At 46.3% G+C, this 24,019-nt stretch overlaps 1 protein-coding gene and 1 long non-coding RNA gene across 19 annotated transcripts in view; one reads left to right on the top strand and one right to left on the bottom strand.

Moving 5' to 3' along the window:
• The window catches only part of ZNF385B (zinc finger protein 385B), a 386,057-nt gene extending 367,232 nt beyond the window's left edge, over positions 1–18,825 (top strand). For 15 of the 18 annotated variants that reach the window (XM_038584988.1, XM_038584991.1, XM_038584990.1 and 12 more), the window contains one exon: positions 15,166–15,777. In XM_038584988.1, the coding sequence (XP_038440916.1) occupies positions 15,166–15,762 (597 nt within the window). In that variant the 3' untranslated portion in view covers positions 15,763–15,777. Of the gene's footprint in view, positions 1–286; positions 1,701–15,165; positions 15,778–18,603 lie in introns of those variants that run through there. The other 3 variants (XM_038585005.1, XM_038585003.1, XM_038585004.1) reach the window with 3 other exon arrangements.
• On the bottom strand, positions 17,800–23,467 carry LOC102154121. Its single transcript, XR_005384811.1, has 3 exons — positions 22,986–23,467; positions 20,984–21,122; positions 17,800–19,330 (listed from the first exon to the last, which is right to left on the bottom strand). It is a non-coding gene; the product is annotated as an uncharacterized LOC102154121 (long non-coding RNA).
• Positions 23,468–24,019: the final 552 nt, after the last annotated feature.

Below are 24,019 nucleotides of genomic sequence, written 5' to 3'. Positions count from 1 at the left end.
GGAAGGGTCAGGCACGCCCCCCCCCATCTGTCTCAAGGCTGCCCGGTGGTTACCGAGGTGCCGGGCGGAGACCTCCTGGCCGTGCGTGTGCGGCTCGTGCCTGGGGGATGCAGCGGCGCCCAGCAGCGCCCGCGTGGGTGCGGGCGGCCAGATGCACGAGTGGGTGCGGGGGCGGGGGGCGGGGGGGGGGTGCGGAAGGAGCCGGGCAGGCCCCGGGAGGGCCGGCGGCGGGGAGCTGTCCGCGGTGCTGACCGAGCCGGGCCGCCGCCGTTCTCTGCCTCGCCAGGCCAAGCTCGCCTTCCAGAAGGACCTGATGAAGCCTCTGGCCCCGGCCTTCCTGTCCTCGCCGCTGGCGGCGGCGGCCGTGTCCTCGGCCCTGTCGCTGCCCCCCCGGCCGTCCGCGTCGCTCTTCCAGGCCGCGGCCCTCCCGCCCGCCCTGCTGCGGCCCGGCCACGGGCCCATCCGCGCCACGCCCGCCTCCATCCTCTTCGCGCCCTACTGACCCGGACCGAGCCCGAGGGCGGGGTGGGGGTGCCCCCGCCCGCCTCCACACCGAGGAGTCACTAGGCTCGAGGAGGGCCTCCAGGGAGCGCGCCCGCGTAGGGACCCGGCAGCACACCCTCTGCCCCCCCCCCTCCGTCCTCCCCCCATTCATGCATCCCAGATCACTGGTTTCTTGCACATGTATCGGTCAGAAAACAAAACAACACAAAACGCATCTATCTACCGCCCTCTGACTCAGTTTCCATGGGTGTGACCTGGCTGAGAAACATAAGGAATAGCTGTTTCCTGACAGACTTGAAAACTAGGGGGTCTTCCTCACACGTCTGTAAATAACTCTGGAATCCAACTGGGCACATTCTAGTGTGGAACAAAAACAGATGAACACAAGTGCTCGCTTGTGGACACCATCTTAACCCAACGGATCACAATGTTTTCTTTTACGGTGTACCCTTGTCCACGGGGATCGTGTACTGTTTTAGGCCTAGTACTGTTGTATCCTGTGTAGTACTAGTTCTGTATCTCTTGTCTGAACTCAACTTTTTTTAGTTGCTGTGTAAATGTTAGGAAGCAAAGTAGCTTTGAATTTTCTCTCTAAGAGAACAAAAAAGATAAAGCAATGTATTTTCTTTCTTTCACGTTTTATTTGGTGATATTTAAAAGAACTAGAAAGCCATATAACATAGCTATAATTACTACCTGTTTGCTATTTTTGTTTAACTTATTTTGTAGCTTCCTCACTAGTTTGAGTTGCTAAGCAAATGTAGACAACCAGAAAAAGCGCTTCCTAAGTTGTTGCACACTTTTGCACCTCTTGTGCATTCTGCAAGGAGACAATGAATCCATGTATTTCTACGTAATAATCTTCTTCATTTTTAACCTGTTTTCATTTGTAATGATGCTACATAATTTTGTGGCTCCCTAATGCAATAATGTACAGAAGATAAAAAAAAATTTATAATTGAACAATTTGTCTTTCTGTTCACTGGATATGTTGCAGGTCACGCTCCCATGCCCCCCTTTCTAAACTGATATCAACAAGACTGGAATGTTTGTGGTATCAGGGGCAAGAGGTATCATAAAACAACAAAATAGAGTGAACTCTTTTAGAGCATCTATATCTGCAATCTGTAAATGGTAAAATGTCTGTGTATTTTTTTAAATGTACCTTTTCAATAAAAATACAAAAAGTAAAAATCTGTTTGTGTTTTCAAAGTTATTTTCTCCTGAGACACCTCCAATTTGAAATCATCTGATGAACGATTTTCAGTAGGTGCAAAGATTGCTCCTTATGTATGTAGCATTTTCAGCTCTTGAAGCATTTTTATTTGTCATGTTTATTCATTACTCTTCACAGCATCTGCATGAGGTAAGACTTTACTGCTCTTTTCCCTCTGATTCCCTAAGAAGTAGGGCCAAGTTGTGAGTATAGCCCTAAATCACAGTAGGAGTCTGATAAAACTTTGTGACTCTGATTTTCTTAATTTGCTCTAAGTCTTCTAAATCCCTAGCCCATCTTTCATTTGTGTCCAAGGCATTTATGACCTCCTTCTATCTCACGCCTCCCCCCTTTTACCTTCTCTAACCAGCCCACCCTTTTTTCTTCCACCTCATTCTCTTTTTAAGTGTAAAGATCAATACATCACTATTTGTTCTGGTTATCTGCTTAACGAACCACTTCAAAACGTCGTGGCTTAAAATAACGACTCATCTTATTATATCATGATTTCAGGAGTCAAGAATTCCAACCAGGCTGGGCTGGGCTGTTCTTCTATTCTGAGAGGCATCCGTATGAAGCCCTTTGTAACACTTGGGTGGGGAGGGAGGGGGGTGTCTGGAGGCTCAAGATGGCCTCACTCACGTGTGTGCCTGGGTGGAAATGGCTGGAAGGTGGAACTCTATTGGAACAGTTACCAGAAACCTACACATGGCCTCTCCAGCTCTGTGGTCTTGGGCAATGACATGGTAACTTGGGGCTCCCAGAGAAAGAGCACTTCAAGAGGCCCTGGTGGAAGCCAAAAAGCTTCTTATAAAATTGTCTCAAAATTCCCAGCATGTCACTTAGGCTGCATTCAATTGATCAAGCAAGTTACTAAGGCCAATCCTGATTTGAGGCGAAGGAAAGTATTCACTTTCCAATGTGAAAAAGAGCAAAGAATTGTGGCCACCTTTAATCTACCACTCCGTTCCAGAACTTTGAGGGGAGTTCTAACAAAGCTATGAGAGAGCTCCTTTTCCCCCCACTTCAAGCCCAAACCATGCCAATTCCTTAAAATGAGAAGAATTGGGATGGGGTGGCACCTAAATCCTCATTTCTAAAAAATTAAGGCCAGTGGATGGCAGTGCAGCTGTGATATATGGCAATGGGCTTCCTTTATCAAAGAGTTTATCCAACTGTTTGAAAATTGTTGACTTTGATATTCTAGGCTTATTAGCTTTAGAGTCTACTAAAATTCCAGTTTGACATTCAGAATTTGTTTTAATAGGACTCATTTAAACTCTGTACTAGTTCACTAAACTTTGGTTGGACCTTCAGACATGGCTTAGGAACATCATGCTCTGAAGGAAATGTGTTTTCTGTTTTAACACTTTGGAGAAGATTATTATTATTATTATTATTATTATTATTATTATTATTATCATCTCCAGTAACAATTATATTTCATTTCTCTTATATATCCTGCATCTTATTAATGTTCACTGCCATCCTCAAAAACTTTTAAATGTCAGTATTTAAATCGACCCAGGAATCTGCTGATTCGATTTATGGTTTAGGATTTTGAAGCATCACCTGAGGGAAGGAGCATAAAAGAATAGCAGTTAATTAAGATGCATGCCTCCATGAGTAGCTGTGGGTAGCTTCAAGTCATGATATGTACAACACTATCAAACAGATATAACTTATCCACCCTGATTCTGAAGTAGCAGAGTGGGTCAATCCTAAGCTGATGTGTATTTTCAAACTAATATCTCTTCCCATGACATTTCCCAAAATTTTTATCATTTTATTCCCACGACATTTTTTTATTTTATTTTACTCTACCCCTCCACTTATTGGGAAAGTTTAAAAATGTGCTATTTACTCTGACATAGTTCAGCACAGGTCTCTGTAGAATATGGAAATTGATCTCAAGAGGCTTCCCAGATGAAATATAAAACACATAAACAAATTTGATTTCAGGTCAACAATGAATAATTTTTAATAGAATACTTTAATAATTATAGTAAGATATTGCACATAGTCTAAGTACGTCCCAGAAATAAGTGTGTAATATCTGGGATGTGCTTATACTAAGGAATATTTGTTGTTTATCTGATATTCAAACTTAAGCCTGTATTTTTACTTGCTAACTCTGGCAACCCTTGTCTCAGGAGCATCCCTGAGATTCATCTCAAGTACCATGATTCTCCAGGAAAGAAGTGACCTCTTGGGTATTCACAACTCAATAACAAGATTTTAAAGGCACAGGGTGAGATGCACTCACAAATTAGGCAGAGGAAGGAAGTTGCAGTAAATAAAAGTCAGTGATATATTGGCACGGGTTCGGACCAGGGCACGGAAAATGTAGCTACAGATGCCCCTTCGTGAAAGCCACACTGACAGCTGCTTAACAAAACTAAACTATTATAAGAGCAAAAAGCAAAATTTTCATTTGTATTATACATCACACGAACTGACCCTGCTTTGCTCCTTCTCGGCCCTAAGAGAATTCTTATATCCTAGAGCAGAAATGGTTCTGTTTGACGGGAGAGATGACCAGGAATTCGTTGATTGATAGTCAGCATCAAGACATACACCCTTGACAAGCACGAGCATCTTCTGGTAACAGAGGATTTCTCTTCACCCAGTAGGCCTGCTGTGTGGATCCTGGCCTCTCCTCAGTGGTCCTGCCGGATTCTGGTTTGGTTAATACAATGGCCCTCAACATCAGAGTTGACCTGTCCTCTCTAGGAAAATACCACTTTTGATACTTTGGGGGGTTGCGGAAGAGCTGTGTAGCACAAGAGCAAATTCCGCAGGGGATGCTCATCTTTGCCTCCTTCCTTTCTCCAAGTAATTAGCTCCTTGAGGGAATTCATCAGGGACCTGGTGCAGGCCCTCAGCAGCAATGGAGTGTGACTCTAGGGAATTGCCCTGATTTCTTTGGCTGAAATTTCTAAAGCCAGAGTGACAACACAATGTATTCTTCTACTCACTAAGTGCTCAAACTGCATCAGCCTCTGGTTGTCAGCTCCCTTCTGTGGACACAGGGACAATATCTTCATGTCATATTCATTTTGAGAAGCCACTTATCTACAGATGATTGGACAAGCTAGTCCTTAAGCACCTCCTTTTATTTTTATTAGAGTAAAAAAGTAAAATTAAGATGGAAAAGAAATAAGAACAATATACAACTTGCACTCAAAAGACATGAATTCAAATCTTTTTTTTTTAAGATTTTATTTATTCATGAGAGACACAAAGAGGCAGAGACACAGGCAGAGGGAGAAGCAGGCTCCCCGTGGGGAGCCCGATGTGGGACTCGATCACAGGACCCCAGGAACCCGCCGCGAGCCAAAGACAGATGCTCAACCACTGAGCCACACAGGTGCCCCAGGAATTCAAATCCTATCACATCATCTGTGTCTTAGTTCTGTGATTTGATGTCAGAAAATGATTTTATGTCATTTTCCCAGAGTCCCAGTTTCTCAGACATATAAAACATATATAATGGTCCCCAACTAACTGTGTGGTTCTGAGAAGCAAATAAAACTAAGCATGTAAAAAAAAAAAAAAAACAACAAAACTAAGCATGTAAAATGTCACTGCCAGTCATAGCTTGCTATACAAATTTTCATATGTGGATAAATGAAATCAGTTTTCCTTATTTTTAATTTTAAGTAAATTCTCTCAAATTAGCCAATTTTGAGTCTTTAAATTAATCTGGACTTGGAGAAAAATACATCTGTGATGGAAAAGAAATAGTAAATGCATTAGTCGTAAGTTTATGTTCCTATTCATGAGGGTGTAATTCAAATAAAAGTAACGCTAAGATAACAGAACCAGAGTAAATGCAAAATGTTCACATATCACAACTATGTTGGAATTTTATAAGTATTGTATTCTATATAACAAAAAAAAGAATCCCAAGTTGTAAAAAATCAAAAATTTCTTTGTTATAAAAAAAATTACTACTGTTATAAAAAATTTCTTTCTGATGTAAAAAACTAAAAATCACTATAAAGGGAATTAAATATAGAAGAAAAACTAAGAAAAATATTTACAACCCATATGAAATATATAGTTTCATATCTTTATTTTACAGAGAACCCATAAAATGGGATGGGGGAACTCTTCCAGAAAAAAAAGACAATCCAATGGAAAAACAGGCAAAAGGGCAATTCAGAAAAAAACAAAATACATACTAATGCTTAATAAATGGGAAAGATGTTTGTTATCACTTAATACAAATGAAATCAACATTTTTTTTATCTGGCATATCGACAAAAAAGATATAAATTTTCTAAACCTATATCAACAAGAGTAGGGAAATGGACACATCCGTGCACTGTTGGTATTAAAATTGCTTCAACTTTTCTGGAAGGATGGTCGGTCAATATGTAGCATCATGTCAATTACCCACAACATTTGGCCCAGGAATCCTGTGTTCAAGACTTTATCCTGATATTAGTCCTATAAATTTGAAAAGATTTATACTTCAAAATAGTGAAAAAAAAATTCATCCACTGAGAATGAGTAAATAAATGATGGAATCCATATGAAGTAGGAAATGGCAGAACCATTTAAAATGATGACATGGGGCACCTGGGTGGCTCAGTCAGTTAGGCATCCATCCAACTCTTGATCTCAGTGTGGGTCTTGATCTCAGGGTCATGAGTTCAGGCCCCGTGTTGGGCTCCACCATGGGCATGGAGCCTACTCAAAGAAACAAAAATGATGACACAATTCTGTAATTACCGACATGAAAAGTTGCCTATGATATGTGTCCAGGTGGGAGAAATAAAAGGTTATGGAACATGTTGAGTATGATCACACTTGTATTAAATTTTAAAACTATGTCTAATAAAAGTGGTTATCCAGACTGATAGAAGTTACTCCTGAGTTGTAGATTTCCATATGGCTCCACATCTTATTTTTAATTTTTTGGTATAACTTGAATTTCTATAAAGAACACATGTTGCTATTTCAGAATCATGTAAATATAATTGGTTGTCCCATTATAACCAAAGCAAATGGCCTCCACTACACAATGACACACAATTTCAGAAGAATCCAAGAAATTATAACTGAAAACTAAATAATAAATATCAAATAAGAATAGTTCATCATAAAAACAAAAAGCCAGAAAAGAGCTTTAATGTTATCTCAGATTTTTTTTCCTGCCTTGAGAAAAACTATTTTCCTGGCATGTGGAAAACTGCAATTAGGTTACTTTGAGAAAGGAAACACCCAGTTACTTAAATAATATAAACAGCTCCTTTTTAAAAAAAATTGATTTTATTCATTCATTTATTCATTCATTCATTTGAGAGAGATAGCAGGTGGCAGGGCAGAGAGGGAGGGAGAGGGTCAAGCAGACTCTGCATGAAGCCCAACATGAGCCTCCAAGGTGGGCTGGTCTCATGACCTTAAGATCATGACTTGACCTGAAACCAGGAGTTTGGACACTTAACGGCTGAGCCACCCACGCGCTACTGTAAATAGCATCTTAAGGTTTATGATTCTCGATGCCTCTCACAGAGATTCTTGCCACCTCTCTCCCATGTTCTGGGCTCTTCTGTTACTTAACCAATCCTTTGGGAATCCCATAACCAGCGTATAGATTCACATCGCCCCATTTGGTTTTTGATTATGACAGATCATGCCTGGTTATTCCAGTAACGACATTATTCTAAGATCAAAATACACTCTCTGCCTGCTGATCGGAAATGCATTCTTACTATGGCATAGAGTTTGTCCATAGGAAAGGCAGGCCTCCTTTCTCCCTCCATCAGAGGACCAGCAGCCCAGGCCTATTTATCTGCTGTTTTGTTCTCTGCAGTGCAGGCCGTGGGGAAGAATTGCTTGTTAAAGGAAGAAAGACTATATGAGTGTGAATAGTTAGGAAAATTCCCTTGAAGACCTCCTGACAGCATTTAACCTATACAAAGCCCCAAAGTTTCAAATGATAAAAGGACAATGCAAAACACAGCCTCCCTTTCCTGACAAGAGGTCAGAATGCTAGCCAGACGCCCTCCCTAAGAGAATTCACTCTTTGGATGCCAATAACCGTTCCACTTTCCAGGAAATGTAAACAGGTGGCGCGTGAGACCATGTGAACCTGGAAGCTTACCCGATGACTAGGACAAGGCTCCAGGGACTAGACATCTGCACTTTGACCTCTGGCTCTCCAGGACAAAGGTCAGGAGGCCCCTCCTGGCAGCTCCTGGTCCCTCCAGCCAGCTGCGAGTCAAGGCTCACACCTTTGCTACAACAGGGGCACTTTAACTCTCGCTTACACAGCCTCACGTGGCCGAGCCCATTTTTCAACCCATTTACTGAGCAGTTAAGCCCCGCAATGAGCTTGGGAGCTTTGGTCGGGCTGTTTCCTTTGCTGTGCGAAAGCTTTTCATCTCGATGGACACCACGCAGGGTGGAAAAGTGCCTCTGATCTCAGACCAGAAAGCAAGGCTTTTTATTAGGGTGGTTCCTTTGCTTTGTCTACAGGCAAAAAGATCCTTGAACCAACTGCTGAGTCTTCATTGAGGTACAAAGTACAACCTGGACTGCAGATTCTGAAAGGGTGTGTGGAGGAGAACCACCTGGAGGGTTTGTTAAAGGTCCATTCCTGGGCCCCAACCCCCCGGGAGGATTACTGAAGAAGGCCGGAGTGATGCCCCGAAATCTGCATCCTACCAGGCCCGGCCCTCCCCCAACACCCCCACCCAGGGTAAAACAGAGAAGACAAGAGTAGTCTGGCTCATGAAATCAAAGGAAGCCTGTTGGCCTCAGGATGCCGAGACTCCTGGTCCACGCAGTGCCACACGTCGAGTCCACATTAAAAGCAGTGAACACTTCCAAAGTCTACACTAAGTGGAGCAAACTTCAGGCTAAAACTCCGAGGAACCCCATCTCCAAACAACCAAATACTTGTAGGCAAACAGTAAAGATTTTCAAATGCTAGAAATGAATCTGCTTGTTTTTTTTTTTTTTCCATTATAAGCAAAATCCTGCATATAAGCCTCATCCAAAAGCAAAACCAAACCAAAAATCATTTGTAGCAGGTGCTTCTAGTGATTCAAGACAAATAGAGGAATCAGAATACCTCAAATTCAAAAAGAGAAATAAGTTTCTGGGTGCTTATGAAAGATATAGGTGAGTTTATTTTATTTATTTTTTTATTTTATTTTATTTTTTATTTTATTTTATTATTTATTCATGAGAGACACACAGAGAGAGGCAGAGCCACAGGCAGAGGGAGAAGCAGGCTCCCTGCGGGGAGCCGGAGGCAGGACTCCATCCCAGGACCCCGGGGGTCACGACCTGAGCCCAAGGCAGAGGCTCAACCGCTGAGCCCCCCAGGCGTCCCTCTCAGTTTTATTTAAATCTTTGGATAGAACCCTTTCTAGACGTTATTACCAAGTGCCCCACCTTCTTGAGCCTCATATACTGGCCACAACCCTTTCTTAATGATTCAAGTCCACTAAATGGTTAGCGCCCTCATTTGTGACACGTGTGCAGACGATGTCACCTAGCTGTGCGAGGAACAAGGGGTTTAAAAATAAGAAAATAAGAATTCGCAGGTCAAGAATTCGGGGCCGCCCAGGCACAGGCCCCGAAGCAAATCTGAGGTGCAGTGTCCTGCCCTCATCGACCCGGGTGACCTCCCCGTGCCGCGCGCACCAGGGATGGGGGCACCGGGCCCAGGCGGCCACGACCCGGAGGGCGAGGCCCTTCCCCGCCGCCCCGCAGAGTGACCCAGGCCGCCCCCCGCCAGCTCCGGGCCCGCTGCCCTGGGGACGGGTCCTAGGCCCCCGCCTTGCCAAGGGCTCGTGGGGCTTCCTGCTGCGGGGGGACAGCGAGCCCCCACCCCCCGCACCCCCACTCTCCATGCTGCCCGCCCGTCGCCGGCGGCCGGGAAGGACCCCAAGGCCACCGGGAAGGGCCCTCCGGGAAGGGCCGCGGAGACAGCAGGTGAGCAGTACTCCCGTCTGTCCTGGGACACAGACACATGTACAGATACGAGACACGAGCAAAGGAAAGACACCCAGGCCTCGGGGCGCAGGGACGTGGACACCCAGGCCTCGGGGCGCACAGGGACGCAGACAAACCTAGGCCTCAGGATGCAGGGGCACGGACACCTAGGCCTCGGGGCGCAGGGACACGAACATCTAGGCCTCCGGGCGCAGGGGTATGGACACCTCGGCCTCGGGGCATAGGGATGCAGAGACACCTAGGCCACGGGGCGCAGGGGCGCAGAGACACCTAGGCACAGCCATGGGGCGCAGGCGCCGGACACCTAGGCCCCGGGACGTAGGGGGGCGGACACCTAGGCCTCAGGGCGCAGGGATGCAGAGACACCTAGGCCTCGGGGCGCAGGGGCGCAGAGACACCTAGGCCTCGGGGTGCAGGGGCACAGACACCTAGGCCTCAGGGCGCAGGGATGCAGAGACACCTAGGCCTCGGGGCGCAGGGACGTGGACACCTAGGCCTCGGGGTGCAGGGGCGCGGATACCTAGGCCTCGGGGCACAGGGGTGCAGAGACACCTAGGCCTCGGGGCGCAGGAACGTGGACACCTAGGCCATGGGGCGGAAGGACGTGGACACCTAGGCCTCGGGGTGCAGGGGCGCGGATACCTAGGCCTCAGGGTGCAGGGACGTGGACACCTAGGCCTCGGGGTGCAGGGACGCGGATACCTAGGCCTCGGGGCATAGCGGTGCAGAGACACCTAGGCCACGGGGCGCAGGGACGTGGACACCTAGGCCATGGGGCTCAAGGACGTGGACACATAGGCCTCGGGGTGCAGGGACGCGAACACCTAGGCCCCGGGGCGCAGGGGGGCGGACACCTAGGCCTCAGGGCGCAGGGATGCAGAGACACCTAGGCCTCGGGGTGAAGGGGCGCGGACACCTAGGCCATGGGGCGCAAGGACGTGGACACATAGGCCTCGGGGTGCAGGGACGCGGACACCTAGGCCTGGGGGCGCAGGGGCGCGTGCGCATCAGGAAGTGCCAGCAGGCCGTCCGGGATGCCAGGATCGCTCAAAGGGCAGGAAGAGCAGCGCGGAAAGAGGGAACAGCGTGCGCCAAAGCGCAGGCGTGTGAAATACGGGGTGTGCAGGAAACTGTGAGCGGTCCCAGGACGTGCCAGCGGCCAGGGAGGGGCAGGCGCGGGCGGGAGGAACCCCGGGGAGACCTGGGCCCCAGTCCTGGGGCCTGCGCCGTCCTTCCAGGATTTCTACTTGGGGCCACATGATCAGGTTTGCGCGCGGGGAGATCCTTGTGGTGGAAAAGAAGACGGCGGACTGGAGTGGGCTCTGCGGCCGAGACCGTGATGCGGCCCAGGCGCGACCGACCAGGCCCCGGAGCCCGCCCCGAGCCCGCCCCACGAGCGGCGGAAACCAGAACTGGAGGCCGCGGCAGCGGCGGCCCCGTGCCCTGCCCTTGCGCGTGCCCCTGGCCGCGTCCTTGCGCGTGCCATCTGCGCGTGCCATGCCCGTGCCCGTGCCGACTGTGCGTGTCCTCCCCTGCGCGTGTCGGTGCCCCTGCACATGCCCATGCCCTGCGTGTGTCCTGTGCGTGCCCGTGCCCTGCGCATGCACGTGCCATATATGCATGTGTCCTGTCCGTGCGCGTGCCCGTGCCCTGCTCGTGTCCAGCGTGTGCGTGTCGGTGCCCGTGTGCTTGCCCCGTGCGCGCCCGTGACTGCTCGTGTCCTGCCCCTGCGTGTGCCCGTGCCCTGCGCGTGCCCCTGGGCGTGTCCGTGCGCGTGCCCGTGCCCTGCGCGCTCAGGAGCAGCCCCGCGGGGCTGAGCCCAGGAGGAGGCGCCCTCCGCGCCCGCCGACCCCCCGCCCCCGCCGGCAGCGCCCCCCAGGCCCGCCCGGAGCGGGGTGTGCCCCCCTCCTAAACGGTCGCAGGCCACGGAATTCCCGGCGCTCCCCTGCTTATTTTCCCGCTGCGCCCCTTCTGTAGGGTCACGGCGCACAGCGGCCCCCCAGGTCCCCCCAGCGGCGAGGGGGAGCCGGCGGCAGGAGAGCTCGGAGCCCAGGGCGGCGGCGGGCGGCGGGTGGCTCCGGCCTGTCTGCCCCTCGGGGTGCGCAGGGGCTGCCCCACGGCCGGACCCCGCGAGCACAGCAGCTTGCTAAAAATCGTCATGTTCTTGGGGCGCCTGGTGCGCTCGGGGGAGTTTGGGACCCGGGTTCAGCTCGGGCTGCGACCTCAGCTCCGCGAGATCGAGCCCTGCTTCAGGCTCTGCGCTGCGCACGGGACCTGCTGAAGACTGCCCCCCCCCCCCCCCCGCTCTCAAATAAATAAATAAATAAATAAATAAATAAATAAATAAATAAATAAATAAATAAATAAATCTTTAATAAAATGAAGTGCTTACAATAAACAAGTAAACAATCCTCTTCTTAATTCATTCTACAAACCAAGAGGTGCCAGACGCTGTGTGGAAAATCACTAAAGTCAGTGAGACTCCCACCTGGCACCGAGGCCGCCCACTAGGATCTTCAAAGAGAGGGGATCCCTGGGTGGCTCAGGGGTTTAGCTTCTCCCTTCAGCCCAGGGCGTGATCCTAGAGACTCTGGATCGAGTCCCAGGTCGGGCTCCCTGCGTGGAGCCTGCTTCTCCCTCTCCCTCTGCCTGTGTCTCTGCCTCTCTCTCTCTCTGTGTCTCTATGAATAAATAAATAAAATCTTAAAAAGAGAGAGAGAGAGAGCCAAGGCTCAGGTACTCGATTTGTTTTTACACGTGTCTGCATTAACGGGAATTGATTTTATTTCTGATACTGCCCAGATGAGTTTAATCCACAGAATATCATCCTGACTCAGCATCACCGGAGGGGGTTTCAAGACCTACCTGGGGGCTCGGTCAGGCTTCCTGACCTCGGTGTCTGCCTTCCGCCCCTCAGGTCAGGATCTTGGGGTCCTGGGATTGCCCCCCCCATCCCGTGTCCCTGCTCAGCGGGGCGTCTGCTTCTCCTTCTGCCCCTTCCCCACTCCTGCACTCTCTCTCTCAAATAAAATCTTTTCAAATTAATTAACTAATTAATTTTGAAACACCATTGGAGCCATGGTCTCAGCACCTGCTGAACCAGGATCTCAGGTGGGGAGCCCCCGGCATTGATAGGAAAGCAAACAAACCCTCCAGCTGACCTCAATAGGAGCCAGGTTCGAGATGACTGATCATTTGGGGCTGAAAGGGGAGCACATCTATGAAGGCAGGAGAGCTGGGCGCCTCCCATCACTGTTCCTCGTGAGCAAAATACATCTTCCAAGCCCGAGGACAGAGTGAACGACCAGCCTCCCAGGCATGTGAGTGGTGGGGGAGGAGAGGGGTTTTAGTTCAGTGATGTCTAGACCGTTGGAAGTGTCCTCGGCACCTGAAATCTGAGGAGACAATGTTACCAATCTATCGCTAAACTTCGGGTGGAAAAGTGTGAACTCTGGAGGCCACGATCCTAAAACGCCTTATCTAAATATGAAATTCCCGAAGCAGCACAGAGTAATCTGGTAGAGCATTGGCGCTGGAGCAGAGTGATTTTAATTATGCAAATGCCCACAATCTACACAAATTCCTGTGTAGATTGTGACCCCCAAAATCGCCATAGGAAATTGTCCATGTATTCGGGTCAGGAGGGTTTTCAGAGCAAAAAGCAGTATCTGGGTGCACTGAGCCACTTACTGCCGTATCCTGGTGATAACGACGGCGGGGAAATGTGAACCCTGAACCCACATACTTAATAAATAATGACCGGAGATCCTACTTCTAAGAAGTCATGGAAGCTTCCGAACCATGGCATATGTTGCACAGTCTCAAGTCGGTGGTGAATGATCTGCCCTGAGTGTGCAAGTTACCAGCCCGGTGTGTTGGTGTTACCCGACTTCTGCCCTGGGCCCCGCGCCCCTGTGAGCAGGTGCTGTGAGGCGAGCCCCAGGCTCCTCACCAGCCCTGCACACCCGCTGGCGCTGGGCCTAGCACATGGGCCCGGGCGGAGTCGGCGAAACCGAGAGGTCGTATTTAGGGACATTGAGAAGGAGGGGGTGCTCGCCCTACTTTCTCCTTGCGGCTTTTGAATTTTGCCCCGTTGTGCTTGCCGGGCACAAATCCTCTGGCATAGGGCTTTCTCATTTAGGGGTGCCCTGATGACTGATCACCCCGTGCCCCAACCATGAGCATCTCTGAGAAAAGTAGGGGGCCTCCGGGTTCTGCATCCGTGACAACACGTACTACAGCAAGGCTGAGAAACCTACGTTCCAGGCCCAGAGCCTCGGCGGCCAGGGCTTGGCCAGGTCTTGGCCCTCCTGCCACGCAGCTGTGCACGGCCTGGGCCACGGGAGACACGCCTCCCACGTGTGCTTCCATCCCCTCACACCTGAAAGCCAAGCCCCGTCACCTGTGAGCGAGGGCGCGGGAGGGCCGAGCAGGGTTTGCACCCAGCAGTCACGGCTGGGACGTCAAGGGCTGGCTGTCGCAGGGATGGGGGGTGAGAGGGTGGGGGACCCGGCAGGTAAGGAGATCAGAAGCCACTGTGGACAGGTGGGGACACTGCTTTCCTGCAGGTGAACGAAGGGCCTGGAGAGACTGCAATGTCCTTGGCTGTCTTCACAACAGGTGCCCGAAACCTGCAGCGACGCCTGTTGAATGCAGTGCCCTTTTCACATCCTTCTGGGGGGCGGGGTGGGGGGGGCAGACGGGAACCATTGCAACCCTGGCTGCCCAAGGAGGAGGATGGCCCGTGGGCTTGCTGCCCCACAACTAGGTGGGAGGCCATTTCCTGCGGTCCCCAAAGACACTTTGAAGGAAATGGGGTGTCCTGGGAAAGGACGAACAGGCCACATGTTGATGAGGGGAACCACTTCGGAGGGAAAAAAATAGGAAAAGGATGGAATTCAGCATGAACCAATGGGAATTAAAGAAGTATTGAGGCTCCTACAGAGTTAATTAATGCCTCTTCCCAAGTCCTCCCTGACCCTGTACCCCCTCCCCCCACACCCCTTGGGTGTGTCCCCAAGTTGAGGACCATCCTCCGCTTGTGGCCTTACCAATGCCCGCGGGCCCACTGGAGCTGGGATTCGGGGAGCCCGTGGCAGGCGAGCCCCGAAGCCTGGGACCTCGAAATCTCATTAGTATTCTCTGAACGATGCCTTACGTGGTGGCCTCCACAATTTAGTAAATTCCTCCTGACTTGATTGTGGGGATCATGAAGATGAAATGTTACCATTTCATTTGGTTATTTTACCTGTTCCCAGGCGATGTAGATAGGCAGTAAAATTAATTAAATCAACACTCTCCATTACCACTCCTATTTCCCCAGAATAAGTTGTCGCTCGCTCTCAGAAAGAGGATTTTTTCCCCCAAGGCTGTTTTAAAATGGTAATACAACCTCTGCTACAAATGCAGGAGGACTGGCAATAAAATGTGCAAACTTACCTTTTCTAAATTTAATTAAACTCCTGTAGCAACGATGGCCGATGGAGACACCGTCTTCTTCTGGGTCAGGCGTATCTAACCAACTTGCAGCTGGGGGAAGAGGACTCCAAGAAAAACCTCTCTGCAGAGCTGAGCCAAAGCCTCCTCCCACTGCCCTAACCTGGAGGAGGGGGTGGCAGTGGAGCCACCAGGGATCAGCAGCTGCAGAGGCACCACTTGGAGGCGGGGCCGAGAGTGTTCACAGCCTCCCTGAGAATCTGCTGGAAGTACTGGACTCTCTCCACGAAAAACGTGCATATGGACCCACAACCCTCCATTTCTTAGAGGAGGCTGCTGTACCCAACCCTGTAACTCTGTGGCCACCAAATGACACTGCTTTGTGGTCTCCTGTGTCTGGAGTTCACTGTGAGAAAAAGATAGTCTCATCTTCACCCAGATACTTGAAGGACAGCCATCAGCCCTGGACAGCTGTGCCCAGCAGAACACAGATGTCACAGAGGTGCCACACGTGTAGAACACTTGGCGGAGGCCCACCAAGGCCTCAGGGAGCTAGGGAACTGACCAAGCAAGCAAGGCCACCAGCTTGGTCAAAAGTCAGTAAAAATTGGATGCAAACGCTTCAGTGATCTCATTTATTCCCACAGCCGGGGAGAGCCAGGGACATCCAAGTTACACCCAAACACTGTACCTTTAAATCACTATTTGTGATTTGGAACTGGAGTTAGTCTAAGATATGGAGGCATTTCTGGAGTAAAGAACGGAGGCTTTCAAAAAAACTAGTGTTTTCAGCATCTCTCCGTTTAACATTATCATGGTGGTTAAAATAAATACCGAGAGCAGTCCTTGAAGGACACCTCTTGGAAAGGAGGTGAGTGAGGTGGGGGAGGGAGGCAGCCTCTCCATGTGCAGGTGTTCATCCAAGCCCGCACTGTCGGGAAGCTACACCCACCAGGCCGTCCTAGGGCTAAAGCTACTCCAAGAAACAGGCTCACTAATGGAGGGATTGTTGTCCTTTTGCCACTATTTATTTCTCTAGCTCCTTTCTCTGGTTTACTATCATTCTCTTTCTTTCAATGCACTGAACAGTTTTACGATGGCAAGAAACAGAACTGCAACACGATGGTTATTAGGGTCTGTGCTCTCAATATAAGAGGTGAAGGTGATGCAGGGGGGCTGACAATCGTCATGCCTCAAATACAGCAAATAAGCTCACCTGTGAGCTTGAGCAGGTCAGTTAACCTGTCCCATTCCCTTAGGTAGAAGATGGAGAGTTCTTTTTTTGTTTTTTTTTTTTTAAGATTTTATTTATTTATTCATGAGACACAGAGAGAGAGAGGCAGAGACACAAGCAGAGGGAGAAGCAGGCTCCATGCAGGGAGCCCGATGCGGCACTTGATCCCAGGACCCCAGGATCACACCCTGGGCCGAAGGCAGATGCTCAACCACTGAGCCCCCCCGTACCCCGGAAGATGAAGAGTTCAGATAGATTATCTCTACTGTACCTTCCAGTCATAATCATGACCATACTACCTCGATTTTGTATGGATCGATATTCATATTCAAAGAGCACGTTCCTCAATCTAGCCTACTGGTTAAGAGCATAGGCTCTGGAGTCCAACTGCCTGACTGGGTTCAAGATCCAGCTTTACCTCGTGCTAACCATGTGACATAGGGCAAAGCCTTCATCTTTCTCTGTGCCTCAGTTTCCTCATCTTCCACATGTGATTGCTATGACAATTGAATGAATTGTCACATAAAGTGAGCTTAGAACCATATTTGGTATAGCACTGATTGCTCAGTAAATACAAATATTAATTGTATTTATTTTTTAATTTAATCCATATCTGGGTCAGCACCTGCCTTTAATTTTTTCATTTGATTTTTCTCCCATGCTATTTTCCTATATACTTTTGGGCTCTATTTTATCTTTTATGGAACCATTTAATATGATTAATAAATTCGAGTTTGTCGTGACCAACTTAAACGCAACCTTTTGCTGTGGGCTGAGAAATATTCTTGAAGTTGATACTCTTGCAGCATCATTTTTAAGTGTTCTTTTGTCCCATTTGTACCAGTCAAATGTCCATAATTTCTTAACTAGTTTATTTCATTCCTAAATAGAATCCAGGCAGTACATCCACATATACATGGAACAGAGCATTTTCTGTGGAGGCAAAATGTGGGCACCATCTAAGGGGTGCCATGAGCTGCCCCCATCCCACACCGCCACTTTAAATAGCTCCCTCTGACCCCCTCATCTTCCTACTAGTTTCATAATTTCCTTCTTCTATGTGGCCTGAAGTATCCCTGTCACTGTTCTGGGGACCAAGGTATTATTCACTGCTCTGGAGCCATAGGGAAGGAAGTACTTCTAGAAAGTACAGATGTTACAGACACATGATAAGTTTACTTCTAAAGGCATTTTTTTTTAAATTTTTTTTATTTATTTATGATAGTCACAGAGAGAGAGAGAGAGAGAGAGAGGCAGAGACACAGGCAGAGGGAGAAGCAGGCTCCATGCACTGGGAGCCTGATGTGGGATTCGATCCCGGGTCTCCAGGATCGCGCCCTGGGCCAAAGGCAGGCGCCAAACCGCTGCGCCACCCAGGGATCCCCTCTAAAGGCATTTTAATGTGAATGTTCTCATGTGTACCTACTAACACACCTGAAAAGTCAAGTAATATTATCACAATTTTATAGACGAGAAAACAGAAAAGCCAAAGGAGTCAGCCAAAGTTATAAATAGATTCATCAGTTTATTGAACAACTAATAAGTGCCCAGCATGATCTCCAGAGAGGCTTAAACTAGAAGACCTAAATTTAAAAGAGTTGACAATTTAGCTTTGCTTCCCTTGTGCCCATGGAAGTTAGGAATTATGTTTAGAATTTCTAGGTTTCTTGGATTAGTCACCTTGAGAAGCAGAGAGAACCAGCCACACAGGGCAGGAAAGCAAAATCAGGTGCGTGTCCGAGGGAAGGTCAAATGGAGGAGAGCATCAATGCATGATCAGACCACGGAGAAAATCCACAGTGAAGATCGTTCATAACCCAGAGCTGGGACAAATGACTAGTGGAGGAAAGATGGACCCTGACTGCAGGGTCAGATCCCCAACAGTATGCTCAAGATAAGTAAAGCCAACAATAGACAGTCCTGGGGATAGCCCTCTACCTCACACAGCCCATGAGATTATAAAGGCAAGGCTCTAAGGGCTAATTCACACCCAGAAACTGAAGCTTTGGCCCCATTCTGACTGGAGGGTCAGATGAGGGTGTAGTGATCATCAGGAAAACTGCCCCCTGATATTGTCTGATTGTGGTGGTTAATTTTATGGGTCAATCTGGCTGAGTCATAGCATTCAACTATGTGGTCAAATGTCATTCTGGATGTGTCCATGACTGTGCTTTTTATATGAGACCAATTTAAATTGATAGACTTTTAGTAAAGCAGATTACTCTTCCTCATACAGGTGGGTCCTACGCAATCCGTTGAAGGTCTTACCAAGACAAAGACTTAACTTCCTCCAAGCAAGAAGAAATTCTGCCAAAAGACTGCCTTGGGATCAGACTGCAGCTCTCCCCTGGGTCTCCAGCCTCCCCACCTACCCTGAAGTTTTGAACTTACCAGAAACTGAAAGCCTCCACAATCATATAAGGTAGTTCATTAAAACCCATCAGTCGCTCTCTCTCAATCTCTCTATTTATGTATTTGTATTCATACACGTCCTCTTCTGTTTCTCTGGAGAACGCTGATTAATTCACTGATACAGAGTTTTACACATGTCAGAGCAAAGTGACTGCTTTCTCTAGAATCACTATGTTCCAATATGTTTAAAAGTACAAGGCCTTCCACTATCTTGAGAGGCAGTGTGAGGCAATGAGTAATAACATGGGCTCTGCCTGGTTTGAATCCTAGCTCCACACTTACTGTAAATTAACAGCAAATCCCTTACCTTCTCTGGTCTTCAGTTGTTGCAGCTGATAATAAAAGCTTCCGTCTCAAAGAATTCTTAAAGGTATAAATGAATTAACACTAAAGGAGCATTTAGTACAGCCACCATGTTCCTTGCTCACCACCCCTGGTGAATTCATATTAAGTCAGGAATGAACACGCTGAATGCTCAGAATCTGAAAAGTCCTCTATTCAGCTACTGCACCAACATATTGTGTGATTTCCGTGGTACCTCCGTTTCTCTGCTATAAAATGGAACAAAACAGATGGGTTGTGAGTTAATGAGCATATAAAGCACTGTGAAATCCTTAGATAAAAGGTGCCCCTGAGCACTGTCATCATATGACAGACAATTGAGTGTTATTATAGGGCAGGCTTTATATTTTTTATATATTCTAAATGTTTCTTTGGTCAACATGTACGTGAAGTAAACAAAATGGTATTAGGACAGAAACTCATACACAGCGGTATAATTACCTCTTGGCTTGCACCGCCTTGCTATAGTCAACGCACTGCACAAAGAGCTTGAAAGATAAAAATCCTAATTTTTCTGGGGTTTACATTTTCTGGACTCTGATTCTGATACACAAGGTCATGCCAAGTCTACTTCTGTGATTTGGAGAAGACCAAGCATTTGTAAGTAAATCATAGAACATCCAGCTATTCATTTTTTAATAAGCATCAAGCCAGAATCAGCACCCTTGCTCAACTGGGTTGTATTTAGAGCTTTCAAAATTCCATAATACTTCCAAGGATACTGAAGTAATCTATGAATTGCAAAGATGATCTCTTTTCAGTCATTAAAGGGAGTATAATAAAAATAGCATAATTATGCCCAGTGCGTAATAGACATTTCCAGAGGTACCATGGTTTAGAATTGAACCTGGATTTTAGTTCTGTTTCTAGCACTAATTAGTTATGTGACCTTGAAAAATTACTAACCTTTTTTTTTTAATAAGACAAAGTAATACATAACTTATAAGCTTCTATGGGAAACATATCTAACCTAAAGCCTTAACACATAATAAATATTTCCTTTCTTCTGGGCCTGTAATAAAAGAGTCTAAAGTTCAATGTGATCCTAGAGCCCTCTGTTTTTCAAGGCCATTCTCTTGACGGTTAAACTGAGTTCACAGGATATGAGAGAGTTGTGATTTGTGCTGCTGCTTCCCGGGCCTCCTAGTAGAATCAACAGGAACCCCTGAAACTGTTTTATTGCTCAAATTCTCCAGCTAGGAATTCTATGTAGTCATGAGACTCCATGGCACTGAAAACAGAACCCAGGTAACCAGTTATTCTTAAACCTCCTCAAAATGCTATAGGCCAGGGACTAAGGCAAGTGAATCCACAGCCTTCTGGGACAGCCTAGAGGCCACCAGCACCAAGCAAGGGACTCTTCTCTTTTTTTTTTTTCTTTTTTTTTTTAAGATTTTATTTATTCATTCATGAGAGACCGAGAGAGAGAGAGAGAGAGAGAGAGGCAGAGATGTAGGCAGAGGGAAAAGCAGGCTCCTTGAAAGGAGCCTGAGCAGGACTTGATCCCAGGACCTCAGGATCATGGCCTGAGTCGAAGGCAGACGCTCAACCACTGAGCCACCCAGAAGCCCCAGGACTTCAGTCTTTAAAGGACCATGAAAGGAAATTCAGAGCCTCTCTTTTACATGTATTAAAATTATATATATATAATATATCATATATAATTTTATATATCATATATCATATATATGTATATATTTAATATTTACATGTATTAAAATTATATATATGTTTATATATATCATATATCACATGTGTATATGTATCATATATATATATATATCAAGTTTTCACCATCAGACACCAAAATCCATTTTGATTTTCTACTATGGAGGGATTATCTTTTTTTCCAATGTCATTACCTTTCTATGTCTTGGGATGTCTGGCTCCTTTAGAAGAAGTAATAACAAACATTGGAAAGAAGGTCATAAAAACCAACATGCCAGGGAAATGCATATCAAAACCACGATGAGCTACCACTCCACATTGTTAGGATGGCTACTATCAAAATAAGAGAAAATAACAAGTGTTAGCAAGAATGTGGTAAAACTGGAACTCTCGCGCATTGTTGGTAGGAATGTGAAATGGTGTCAACGCTATGGAAAATAATTTAGCTGTTCCTCCAAAAATTTAAAATAGAATTACCATATGACCCAGCGACTACAGTTCTGGGTAAGTACCCAAAGAGTTGAAAGCAAGGAATTGAAAAGACATTTGTACACCCAGGTTCACAGCAGCATTATTCACAACAGTCAAAGGTGGAAACAACTCAAGCACCCATCAATAAATGTGTGGATAAATGAAATGTGGTATGACACACGATGGAATATTATAGAGCCTTAAAAATGAAGGAAATTCTGATATGTTACACGGATGGACCTGAAGACATTAACCAGTCACAAAAGGAAAAATACTATATCATTCCATTTGTTTGAGGTACTTAGACTGGTCAAATTCAGAGATACAGAAAGTATAATAGTGGTTTAGAGGGGCTGGGTAGAGGGCACATGGGGAACTGTATAATAGGTACAGAATTTCAGTTTTGCAAAATGAAGAAAGTTCCGGAGATGGAAGGTGTTGATGGTTGCACAATAATGTCAATGTACTTAGTGCCACTGCACTGTACACTTAAAAATGATCACAATAGTAAATTTTACGTATTTTACTACGATTTCTAAAAATCAGTTATCTTAAATAATGTTTTAAAGAAAACCAACATACCAAGAACAACTATATGTCCTTATGGAACAAGTATACCAAGTCCTTTTTAATAAAATAACAGATTTTAAACTCTCAGAGAAATGAACACTCTGTCCCTTGTTGGGTAAGTGCATGGGCACATGTGGAGTATAACAATATATACTGTCTTTCTATTTACTTTTCTCTTTTTCATGTTTAACATGACGCCCAGGACCAGTCCCTCAGCTAAGCTATAGTTAAGGAATGACCGTCTTTAGCAGCTCCCTTCACAATCTAAGTTTTCCTATTCCTCTTTTTTTTCCACTTAAACAAGCTCCCTGGAAAGATATAAAACCTGTCTATACACCAGTGAAGTAACTCATCACAGCTTAAAGAGATACTTTTCCCCTGGGAATGGAGAGATATATTTGGGCCAGCCTCAAAGCCCTTAGCTAAAGGAATAGCATACTTATGTTGAAATCTGAGACTCCAGCCAGAAGATGAGAAAGAATGCTAGAGGTTTTATTTCATAAGGCACTTGAAATCACACCATGTCACTATTCAGTTATGGGTGCCAGAACCTTGAGTCATGGAAAATCTATTTTAATGCTGTATCAATTGTATACCTTTGGTAAGTTGAGAGTAGGAACAACATGGTTAACATGTTTTTCCAAAATAGACCACATTAAGTTCATTCACCAATCCTATGCCAACTATGTGCCTAAAACCATTCTAGGCCATAGACATTCAAAAATGATGAGACATAGTCACTTGTCTAAAAGGAACAGGAGTGTTAGTCAAACACAGAACTATGAATAACTAACTCTATGTGACTGGCCCCTTTTGCCCCTTCCACAGGGCTGGCTTGGGTGACCCTCCTAGCATTGTGTGTATCCTTTTATTAGAGTATTTATTAAATCATATTTAAATTATATGTGTTCATGTCTGTTTTTTCCACTACACCATGGGTATGAGAGGCATCAAAGATAATATATTAGATTTGCATGTTAGAAAGATCCTTCACGTTTTCTGGCAGGTACTCATTATCTGTTGTGAAACAAATCACCTTAAAAATGTAAAGGCTTAAAGCAACAATTTATTTCTCATGATCTTGTCAGTCAAGAATTTAGCATGGCTCAGCTGGTTCACTACACTTCACATGAATCACTCAGGGTTATAACGTACCTTCATTTAGCTGAGAGTTGGGCTGGGTGGAGTCGGTATGTCCAAAGACGCCCTCTGGTCCCCCAGCACTTCTCTCCCTGTGGGCACTAATCAGTCATTAGTCTAGCCTGCATTTTCTTATAGCATGGTAGCCAGGATCCAAGGGAAAGAAAGCAGAAGTTGATGGAACTCTTAGGATCCTGGCTCAGAAATCCCAGAATATTATTCCTACCACATCCTATTGGCTAAAACACAGAAGGAGGCAAAACAGATTCAGCTTACTGATGGAAGAAACAGTGTAAGCATATAAAAATGGGAAAAATCATTGCTATATTTGGAGGTTATATACCATAATAACCTTTTTCTAAGCCTTTCTAATTACCATAAACACCTAGAAATACAGAGTAAGACATAATAAATATCTATTTAAATGAAGATCTGTACTCTCAACAAAGTATTAAAACCCCCCAAGGCCAAAAATGAAGAAGGAATTGAAATCTCACATGATGATTATGCCATAGGGGACAGGGAATAATAAATCCTAGCAACATGGAACTTGGATCTAATGATGACAGGGACATAGAGGAGGGTGTTCCAACAAGGTAGGGGGTTGCAACTGAGATGCCACATACCGCCATGGTTCTGAAAGAACTGCAACCTCAAAGGGACAGACCAGGAAGTGTCAATCCAAGAAGATGACAAAGCTGGTTTATAGGCTCTTCAAGGAATAAAATCTCTCCTAAGAAATTTTAACTTTAGGGCAGCCCTAATGTGAATATGGAGTCAAATACATACTGTCTTCAATGTCCAGAGACCCCAAGTCAGGGAGCCAAAACAAACAAAAAAAGGTCCCTACCAGTGACATCCTGGGGAATCTAGCATAAAAATTATAAAACCTCTATGAAAGCAAAAATAAAAAGCTATATAGAATTCCTACAGATAAGGTTTTGCTAATGTTGAGATCAAGATCCAAGTTTATAAACAGAAAAGCAATAGACTCTGAGTAAGATTCATCAAAAACAAACAAACAAAAAAAACAAAACAAATGGGAGGAC

The sequence above is a fragment of the Canis lupus genome, chromosome 36 (assembly GCF_011100685.1).
Source record: "Canis lupus familiaris isolate Mischka breed German Shepherd chromosome 36, alternate assembly UU_Cfam_GSD_1.0, whole genome shotgun sequence".
Lineage (NCBI taxonomy): Eukaryota > Metazoa > Chordata > Mammalia > Carnivora > Canidae > Canis > Canis lupus.
This window is presented reverse-complemented; position numbering and strand designations above follow the sequence as displayed.